This window comes from Halyomorpha halys, unplaced genomic scaffold, assembly GCF_000696795.3.
Source record: "Halyomorpha halys isolate HHAL.00 unplaced genomic scaffold, Hhal_1.1 Scaffold1067.1, whole genome shotgun sequence".
Lineage (NCBI taxonomy): Eukaryota > Metazoa > Arthropoda > Insecta > Hemiptera > Pentatomidae > Halyomorpha > Halyomorpha halys.
Genome location: NW_027109968.1, coordinates 22002 through 33644, shown reverse-complemented (window position 1 = coordinate 33644; position 11643 = coordinate 22002). Strand labels below are relative to the sequence as shown.

General features: G+C 29.4%; 1 protein-coding gene across 4 annotated transcripts in view; it reads right to left on the bottom strand.

The window, feature by feature from the left end:
* Nucleotides 1-437: 437 nt before the first annotated feature.
* Nucleotides 438-11643, bottom strand: part of LOC106688174 (MyTH4 and RhoGAP_KIAA1688 domain-containing protein RhoGAP93B) — a gene marked incomplete at its 5' end in the record, with an annotated part of 32657 nt that continues 21451 nt past the window's right edge. For all 4 annotated transcript variants that reach the window (XM_067048110.1, XM_067048111.1, XM_067048112.1 and 1 more), the window contains 9 exon segments: nt 438-2291; nt 3855-3982; nt 5905-5987; nt 7278-7428; nt 7782-7892; nt 8014-8171; nt 9361-9523; nt 9777-9875; nt 10551-10777. In XM_067048110.1, the coding sequence (XP_066904211.1) occupies nt 3871-3982; nt 5905-5987; nt 7278-7428; nt 7782-7892; nt 8014-8171; nt 9361-9523; nt 9777-9875; nt 10551-10777 (1104 nt within the window).

The window sequence follows — 11643 nt, the reverse complement described above, 5'->3', positions numbered from 1 at the left end:
AAGAGCATGCTGGCTTTGATATTGGGTTTCACTGTTCCTCATGGGGCATGGAGGTTTCATATTTGAGTATGTACAACATGGTAAGAATATTGAACCTCTATGCCCAAGCTGTCAAGTACTAGAGCTGCGAGCATAATGTACGCTTCTCTACCACCCTCATTGTACCCTCCATGAGGCACTGTGGATCAAGTTGTCCACATCCTGAAGGAGAATCATCTCCCTTAGCTAATTACCAAGGAGAACCACCCATACTAAAAGGACAAAAATTAAAATGTCAATTACTTCATTTGTATCATTGGGTTCTACACCAGCCATGAGCAGCTTCCCACTCCTACTAAATCCATATTAGATTCCAAGCAGTTGAAGCCCTGACCTCAAGTAAATTAAAAATACTAAGAAAAATGAACAAGTGGTTTAAAAAATAAATGGAAGCCGACACTTTTTAAAATGTTATATTATAATATTACCAAAGGTAAAAACTTAATTTATAAAATACAAAACATATAATAGATAGAAAATGAATAAAAAAAAAAAATAATAAGCAACGTGAATTTGTGTCATTTGTTAGTAATAAATCTTATATCCCTTTTAACTTAAGTTTCTTGGTAACTTAAATGCACTAGATACACATACTGAAAGCACTCCTACAGAACAAGGAGCTTTAAAAGTATACAGTCCCTTCAATCCTACCGCTTTTAATCTTCATTTCCACTTGAAATAAAAAAAAATATATATATATATACAAAATACTATTCGAAATAGTAGTTTGAAATAAAACATTCAATAAAAGAAAATTCTCGTAATTGTAAGCAACAAGGCAATAGTCTCTGACCTTTTGGCACGAAAGAAGAATTCTTTTTGGTTTTAAAACTTTTGATATGTGCTTCATATTTGTACTAAAAAAATAAAAAATAAAACCGAAAATCAAAATATTAAAGAGTGAACAAAATTCTGGAATATTTGAAAACCCAGGAAAGCAAGAAAATTTTAGTTAATATATAATAAAAATACTAAGACCACATATAAGGCTTTCACTTAATAATAAAATAATGTAAAAATCCATGGTTAGACAATAGAAATTATTAAAAGTTAACAAAAAAAATGATTTCTTTTAAAAAGATGAGAAAAAATATTTAAGAAGCAGGTACAATATTATAATAAAACATTGAGCAATAAAATAAGGTAAACTCCAGGAAGCAGAGACTGTGCCTTGAATTAAATAAACTAACTAAAAGCTAGGTTGGCGAATAAATTTTAAAAATAAAACAATAAATATAAACAACTGACTAATAACACACTTACAGTTAACATTGTACACGAAAAGAAGTACATGAACCACAGCTGATTACAATGTGTCAGTCCGGGAGAGCTCTTCATAAAACTGATTAAACTATCGGGCCCCATTTTTGTAATAACAATTGACTTAACAACAGGAAATAATATCACAATTTTCTGTATTTAATATTATTTTCAAATACACATTTCTTAGGTATACAATATTTGTATGTTTATGACAAAAATATCTCTTCTTCTAATGTATCTATTTAATAATTTTATATTAGCAATATGGAGCTCAATAGATTTATTTATAAAATAAACAAAAATGAAATAACAAATTAAAAAAAACAAAATGAAATAAATATATACATTTCCATGAATTAAATAATAAGGATAACATCATTTATATGCAAAGCCGATGCATGTAGTTAGTGTTTGAGGCATGAAAAAATTTGCTAAACATCTTACAAAAACGAGGCACTAACTACATAGTACCTATAACCAATTTAAAAATTAAACTCTATTGATCACATTTAAAGTATATGTGTAACAAAATAAAAAAATAATAAATACATAGGAAGAATCAAAAAAAGAAAGTAATAACAAAAACATTAACAGCCCATTTAAATAAAAAAAAGCTTAAATGTTTTTTGTATTTTTTTTATAACTGTTATATTAATTTAAAGCTATATAAAAATGCGTTAATTAAATATTACTCAACGTTAATAGTTTTGACATACCGCTTCTCTCTTCAACACCTAACTAGAAATTACATGATTATCCGAGACTTAATGTCTATATACATTGAAGCAATAAAACCTCCGATTGAGGCAATTATTCCCTTCTTGACACTGAACTTTTTTTCGAAATCATTTATCTGTTAATTGAGATTTAAAATGATTAACTATTAAGTATAGTTCATATATATACATACAAATACATAAAACTTAAAAACTAAGCTTTGGTATATACTAAGGTTGATGAAGCAATGGAATTTTGAGCCTGGGCCACATCTACAACAAAATTATAATTAATCAATATTAATCAATCAATGTCAAACATTAAATAAAATTTTAAAAAATTGTTGATTATGAGTTACAATTGATTGAGATAAAATTACAATCAGATTTTTAACATAGAACTAGAGGACATAGCCATATTATTAGACACTAAACCTACCAAGCGCAGCCAAATGATCGTTTTTGAAATTTTATTTAGAATTTCTTGTACATAGCATCAATGTATCACCATGTAACTTATTGGATTTTCCTACAATCCATTTTTCAATATTCACAGCTTTATAGTTTACTTTCTGAACATAATTTATAGCATATGTAAGTCTACCACGAGCAGTCATTTATTTGACTACCTGAACAATTCATGTTAATTACGACAATACTCTACGGAAAGGGCACTTTCAAAATTATTTTACGAATTCATAATATAACTGTGGATCTACAGTGTAAACTAACACACGGTCGAACAAATGCCTAACTTCCTCTGTACGACTTTATGGTCTTGGTATCAAACAGAGAGCATCAAAAATGTAAGAGAATATTACATGTTATAAGTGCTAGTTTCAACAAAGTGAACAGAGCCAACAATATTTTGTTGTAATTAAATTAGAAATAATTTATAGAATTTACTATTTAATATAATAGATTAAAATTTATAGAAAAAACTTGAGGAATATTAATTTAGTAGACAAAATAAATAATATCGACGAGGATTGTACTAAAGATGACCTAGAAGTTTCCGATATTGATAAAGTAGAAAATAGTTGAGACTCATTTGAAATTAATACTAACAAAGAGAATACTTCAAATATATGATGAGGAAAAAATAAAAATAAATGAAAGAGATTCATAATTATTTCCAAAAGTAAATATGAGGAAGAGATTGAAATTGAAACTACAACAGACAGCACCAACTGTCTAGCCAAAATTGAAAGAAGGATCTAATTGCGGAGATTTATAATATAATGAAAGAAATATCAAAAACAACAAATATAGCTATATATTTATTCATCTGGAAGGAAAGCTTGTCAAAGAAGATATAATGAGGTGAAAAGGACTAACAAAATTTGTAAAAAATGAGTTGAAAATGCATATATGTAAATAAAAAACTTTCTCAATGGGAAAAAAAAATTTGTTTACTACCCAATTAGCTAAAATCTCTTTCAATATTAAGAAATAAATATCTTTTTAGCGGTCATTTTACCACTCATGGTAGAATTAGGAATACAATAAAATGTTGGTAGGTTTAGTGTTTTAAATACTTTAAACACAAAAGTATTTGTAAAAAGTAAAGTATCTAGTATAGCTCAGTATATTTTGTAGGCACACAATTTAGTAAACTATTGTGAATATATATATTTTTTTTTGAGAGAGAGAGAGTGAGAATTTACATTTAGATCTTATCATATTGTTTCACTGGAATGGTCGAATAAAAAAACACCTAATTTTCTAAGCACTTAAATAACTTAACATTAATAGTAACTAGTTTGAATACAAAATCTTCATACCAACACATAACAAAGAAAACATAAATATAAATTTTTTTCTTTGGCTACTCACAGGTGGTATTTTTCGACTAGAGTATGCCCGTCATGAATGCTGTGTCCATGTTCAAGATAAGAGTTCTTATGAAAGCCATTTCCTTCCGTGCGTTTTCGTACATAATGCGTGGTTCATCACAATAACACCTGGAATTCACATATTGATAAATAGCAAATCAATAAAACTAACTAAATATTTGTATCATAGATGGTATAAAGTAGGGCATCGATTATCTGAACTAATCCCATCAGGTGTGGTTCAGATAATCGAAATTCACTTAAAAAAAAAAAAAAAAAAAAAAGCCAAACAATCACCAGGTTGGTATAAAAACAAAATTATTGTATTGTGGAGTAAACATAAGCGTAGTTAAAAAAACTAATGTCAATAAAAATATGTATGTAAATAGAGGATGTTCTCAGATCAAATGGCTGGCCGATGCGGAGGAGGATCTAAGGCAGTTAAATATTGAAAGGGAGAGAGAGAGAGAGAGAGAGAGAGATATTGGTTGGCTGTGGTGGAAGAGACCAGGGTTCTTGTAGAACCATGTGCCATGATAATAGAAATGTAAATCACATGATTTATCAAGATTGCAACACAAAGAAAGTTGTAACATTAGATTGCTTCAATGTTGACTTCCTCTTCATGGCATTAAATGTATCTAATTCTTTTAAGCTGTAATAATCGATACCATACTGTATACTATCTACGATACAATCATGGGAACCACTGGAATGCCAAATTTTCTTTTGGTTAACATGTTGTAAGTTTTACATAAAAAAACGCAGATATTCATAATGTGCACTTACTTCACAACAGATTGAAACTGACAGGTTTTACCTGGTTACCTTTAATGTGAAAGAATTTTAAAAAAATAATATAATGAAACCAGGTTATCTACCACATAACAGTTTTTAATAACAAAATGTTGACTTTCTGTTTCATCTAACAACTAACAAGCCTCATACTGCTAAAAGTGTACTTATTAGGAAACAACAAGACTAGAGTTACATTATAATAGTTCTAGGTTCTAATTTTAGAGTAAATATTCATCAAATTTATTTTCGACACACTACTGTACTTGAAAACTTAGTAAAGTATAGTTTAGTATACATATAATAGTACTTAATTTAAAAAATAAAACAAATTAGAAACAGAAAATAAAATGATCACAGACAAGGTGCTTAGTATGACAACCGAGAGTCAAGGACTTAACTTACGAGGGAGGTTCAATAAGTCCTTGGAAAATTCAAGAAATGGTGCTCTAGCATTATAAATGGTTCGTTTTTAGTAAGTATCATTACATAAAAGATATCAGGCAAAGTTTGAGCCATATTTATCCAATAGTTGGTTTTTTTTTTTAGTTGAAGAAAACAATTAGTTTTTTTTTTTTTTTTTTTAATAGAACAAAGTGAATATTGAGTAGTGAACAAACACTTATATTTTAAAAAATACTACAAGATGGGTTCCTTGTTTACATTCAGCTTAAATTGAGTCCAATCGTATGGTCAACTCTAAGGCTCTCTTGTGTCATATGGATTGGACATATTTCTGCCGAGATTCGAAACTGCAGACGAAAATTGGATACACAACTACACTGTTGAAATGAAGGAATATGTAAAGATAGTTAAAGGTTAACTGGAAATAAAGAAAGACGTGAAGCCATCTAGTAATGTTATGGCCAGTATTATGCATTATCATCAGTGTGGCTGAGTAAAAAAATAAAGGAAACACGTCCTGATTTTAACATTAAAAAAATCATCTCGTTGAAATAATGCCGAGTGCACATGGCGCAGTTGTCGATGACTACAAAAGAGGTATTAATAAAAAACCTTCAGGAAACAATGATGAAGAATAAGGGTGTGTAAATATTACATCAATGACTATGAAAGGGTTTTCAAGTCACAACTTGAAAACCTGTATTTTAGATAGATTAAGTACCTGATGTTTTATGCTTACAGAATGCTAAATCTAGAACCAGTCCCAGAGACAAAATATCTGATTGCCACATTCTGGCTCAACTTGAAGAACATATCATATCTTGAAAAACAAATTTAATCAGAAGACATACCTAAGGCAGTTTGGAGCCATGACCATCGCAAGGTTACTGGCGTCCATTTTTGTGACAGCTACTACCTCAGGACGAGCGAAAATCTGCAAAATAAATTGAAATATGGTAAAATAGAAAAACCCATCATATATAGAATTTAACAAAATTCTAAACTAAATCTATTCATTAATATTGCTATGAAATCAATTAGTTCAGTGTATTTTTTAACCCTTTGACACTGGTAGAGAGAGGTAGAAAGTTGTGCAATGGAATAAGAACATTGGGAAAGACAACAGACTTACGTAATCAAATCCTTCACAAATATCACAAAGTTCCCTTTTTATTGAGTAACTGAATAAATTAAATTTAGAACAAATTGTTTGAGTTTTGTTTTTTTAAAAATAAAAGTAATTTTATTGTTACTTGATCCCATAATTTACTTAATAAAGCTATATACTCACCTAATTTAATGTTGTCTTGAGATATAGTTCATACAATTTATAACTTTATAGTATTTAGAAACACTATTCACAATATATGTCTAAAATATATAATGATATTTTTTTTCCCATTCTACTTTTCGATTTGTGACTTTGGACATGACACAATTAAAAATGTATGTACTTTATTTTCATTAACAAATATATGTAACTACTTAATTCAATTGATTATTTCAAATATTTACATATAACAAAACTAACAAATTTTTCTAAATGAAAATATATTACAAATTCATTTAACTTCACAATTTTAATATTTATGAATTATGAAACTAACAAATTTCATAGGTCAATTTACTCAAAAGCACAACGATAGAATGAATAACTTGGCCAAAAAATAGCTAAGAGGTGACCGACAGATATTAGATAGATTTGTTGAGATTTTGATAGTTAATGACAGCCAGAGCTATGTCTCCGAGTCCACGCAAGCTTCTATTAACTGAAGTCATACTCTGTCGAGTAATTAAAAAAGTACATAAAATTCTACAATGCACAACAGGATGTTATTAAAGTGGAACCATCTGGAAAACATAGATTCCAACTCACAAAGAGGAAGGGAGTGAAAAATAAGTCCTCAAGTAGTCGTCTGTCTACCTCCTTAAATACTGCTCCAACAGAAGTCCGATGCCAAAGGGTGAAAGGCAACTAAGGATTAATTAGTAACTGTTTCTTATGTTAGTCAGGCCACTTTTATATTTGTAAATGAACAATAGAAAAAATTTAATCAAATGTTAAAATCAAAAGAATTATTATTTTTTTATCAACTTAAATCATAAGGTATAACTCTACAAACTATATCAGTTATTAATTACATAAAAATGAATTGAACGAAAGTAACCAAAGAAAGTAACCTTAGTTTTTATTAGATTACACTAAAAATCTTAATTCCATTACCTGCAAAAACCTTATCAGATAAGCCAGAACCATCCGATTAAGTGGAGGTAACTTGTCCACAATTGCACCGGCCATACTTGGATCATCACTGCAAGATATACAGTCTTCGTAAAGGGAATCAGGTATCAGAGGTTCGTATAATTCTCGATACCTGCGTGGAAAATGTTTATGTTAATTTGATTCATTAATAAAAAAAAAATTGTTTTTTGTACACAGCTGCAGAAAGTAGTAATATAAATAAAAATAATAGAATAATGAACTAAATAAATACTATAAAAGAAAAAAATCCCTTCACGATAATGCAGCCAATATATTTAGTGAATTAAATGACATCGAATTGAGAGGCTGAACAAATCTCACTCAGAGATTTTGATTTTATTACTCCTTGCTTTAAGCAGGGACTCTACCCAATTTAATAAAAACATTGAGTATTTAAAAAAAAATAGAAAGAATAAGTTCTAAATGGTCAGAAGAAGTAGTATAAAAACAATAAACTAAGCTAACCACAACTTGAGTAAAGAAGCTGGTGTATGAGCATCAGTGTACTCAGTCGGCCTCTCCCACCGGTCCAGTTGCTGCTTCAGACCACTAACTTCATCGACGTCAGCGGAGACCCTGAAAAAATCCAAGAAATTATTATGATATATCAAATAATTTAATGATACTCATTGATTCTGGGGAAAAATATTATTTTTAAAATCATTAGACATATCATCTTTTTCTCATATTAGAGTACCTGAATATGCCTTCTGTGTGTGTTCCTTGCAACCTCAGGACTTCATCAGAAAGTGTCGTTTGAACCCAAGGTAGCTTATAATGGGGGAACCTTCCTTTTTGCAAGGCCATAACTTCTTCCAGGGTAGAACCAAACATGCTGGGTCGGAATATTTGTAACTGCAAAAGAAAATATACTCATTCAGAAAATTAAGTTCCACAAAAATAACTGATATCAATAGCGTAATCTTTCACATAAAAAAGGTTCAATTAATTTTCCCTAAAAAAACAATTAATTATATTGATTTTAAAGAATTATTTTATTCTGAAACTACCATAGTTTACCTGAAAAACGTTATTTCCTAGAAAAACAATTGAAGTTAAATCTTATAAACAAGGGGAAACCAGGCAGGTGGTAACACCAATATCAATGAAACTTTTTTTGGTGACACTATATCAACAAATATTAGACATATGTCCAAGGGTTTTTGTTAATGCACCCTAGGAGCCGAGAACAAAAAAAAAGTTTTTGAATTCTTTTTTTCTGCATTGATTTAAATATCATTCTATACCAATCAATTTGTTTTTTATGTGTAAGATAATGTAAAAATATTACCAATCAGATTCAATGAGTTTAAATGCATAAAAAAACAAAAATTAAAACTTCATTTCCATTCAAGTAGGCCAAAAAAGTTTTTTAAAGAAAAAAATTTAATCAGATCTTTTTTAGGATTCTTAAGGAAACTTAAATTCGAATTTTTAATGCAAATAAAAAATATACATTTTTTGAGCTCAATTTTCTTGGATGATTTCTTTTTTTCAGCCGATGTCCAACATTCAAAACTCCTCAGTATTTTAACCAAATTCAACAAAACAGTAACCATCCGAAAGCTGAATCTCTACTCTTTCAAATGATACCAACATCTTATATTTTTTTATGCTCATTAAAGATAGAAAAACTAGTTTCAAACAAAGAGAAACAGCTTAAACATATTATTTATCTCTAGTTTTAATCTGAATTTTAATCGGTTTATGAAGGTTGAAGATTAGTGGTATTCCATGTAGTTTTAAGAGCCTAAAACCTCCCAAAGAATAGAGTGTGGATTGATGAAATTTTGAGAAAGTTATTGAAAATTTGTTGAAAGAGAATTTTTTGTGTTATTCGTATACAAGGGTTTTTCAGTGTGTGAAAAACGTATTAATTTTCTTTTTCTCTATTTTGCTTTATCATTTAAAGTGGTTTCAGTATTATACTCGTACTACTACTGTATTATTGCAAAATTAGATTTAAACAAACACTGAAACAGTCACTCAAAAGACTTAAGAGAAGTTTCATTACATTACAAACACTAAGACAAGAAGTACTAACCCGAGCCTGTTCTATTTCTTCTAAGGTTGGTTTTCTGATTGGCCTCTTGCCATGAACACCTATCCTCTGAAGTCGTTTACAAGCGACACTGGCATAATGGCTCACCTGGACGTGGATAGGCCACTTGCCAACCTCTGGGAAGTCATAACTTGGATCTCGATGCCTTTAAAAGAATACAAAAAATAAATAATAATTTTTTCTAAGAAAGATGCTGCATAGGATAATAAAGTGCAATGGATTACTGTCTAAAACATTTTTAAATACAGAATTCCAAATCTATAAAGAGGAAATTAATTTTAAAATTGAAATATAAAACATGTAATGAGGATAAATAAATATATCAAAATCTGATTGACGATACACTAATAATAAATATCTACTATTAGCAAGATAAATATTATACGTTAGTACCTCACCTATTCATATAACCTTCTAAATATGCTTGAAACTTTGGTGAAGGCGGGAAGAAATAAAGACAGATAGCCATCAGCTCCCAACCTTTTCTCAAACTATCTCTGAGAAAAAAAAAAATAATATTAAAATATATTTTTTTGGTTAACTATTAGGAGTACAACTAAGTTTCCACCATTTTACAAAATATGGCCCCATGAGCAGTTTTGTTGAAATAGTCAATATTCAATCTTCAATCATGAAAATTCTATTAAGAGTAGCCAGAGCAAAAAATTTAATAAGGAGCTCCAAGGTGATTTACGATTGAAACTAAAGAAACACAAACCAAGCATTGATTATCTTGCTAACAACAATCCTTTTTAATGATTTCAATAAAACTTGATTTTGTGAAAATAAAATGAATCATTTAAGAAACATTTTTATTATTAATGATAAAAAAGAGTGGATAAGAGAATTGTAATTTTTTTGTAACTTTAAAACTCAACAAAGCTGATAAGTGTTGTTCTTACTTTAACAAATGGGACCACATTTTGCACCTGTTAACAGAACAAATAGAAAGATAATAGTTTAGTAAACTATAATTTTAAGTTAAGGCTTTTTAACAGAATACACAGGTGGATTATAAATTGTAATCACAGGTTAAAATTTAAATTAGAATTAAGCGTAGTGTTTGTTTTGTTGCAATCCAATTACTATCTCTGGGTTCATTTTAGATAAAATGAATGTTTGTTACAAAAAAATAATCTTGATACATGAACAAATTTAGACTGTTGACATACTTTCTAGGGTTTTCAGTAGTTTGCCTACAGATCTGGATGTATAACTCATCACGAAGCGCAGCCTTAGCATGAGCGAGAAGGCATATATCCAGTAGAACTGCGTCAGGGCTTGAACCTTGTTTGCCCTTCCGATCTCCCATGTAAGTCTGAACCATCTTAAATACTTCAGTAGCTTCTTTCTTCAGGGCTTTATCTGACAAGACCAGCATTGGTTTTCGAATTGGATCCTATTAGACAGAAGAAAGAATAAGATGAAAAATACATGTATATATATATATTGTAATATGCTCTTTTTTAATGAACAGTTGATATTGATAGATTAATGATTTTAGTTATGTTTTTATTTTATGTATGTCGTTTTGGTATTGTTTTGGATCAAGAAGCAAGCTAACCAGTTTTTCATTATCTAACATAAATACGCTTTTCAAAACAAGAAAGATGGCGGTGCGCGTCCTTCCGAAGTGTTCGTTGGGTTGTTTGTGTTTTATAACATGGATTGAAATTTGTCAACTTTTGTTATTCTTATGCAGTAATTATGGAAAAGGAATAATCAAAGAAGAAATGGAAGACAGTGACAATTATCAATAGACTAATTATACTACACTATACTAATTACATTGCAAATAAAGCAGAGCGATTGTACTACAATCGATTATTTTTTGGATCGACCAGTGAAAATTGAAGATAGAGGAGAGGAAACAGTCACTTTTGATTTTGCTGGTTTTGGAAGAAGACGTCTGTTTGGCTAGAGGCGGGAAGGACTGGAAGCCATTGTTGGGATTTGGATATAGCATCATCGACAAGAAGAGATCAACAATTATCAGAAGAAGCTGTGTAATTGGTTAGTCTTGTTTAGAAATGGAATTAATTGCATTAGTAAAATGTCTAATAATTAAGTTAAAGTGTTATTATTAGTAAAGTGTCGTCTGTTTCTGTCTGTCTAGGAAACCCGCCCTGAGAAAAGTATGTTATGTTATAAAATTAAATAAAATTCTATTATCTGTTAAATATTAAAGTTTTTAATTTGAACCCAAGCTATCTCCTTTATATTTGAAAATAGTTTAAAACGATTAAATTCTTTTTCTTTTCTTTT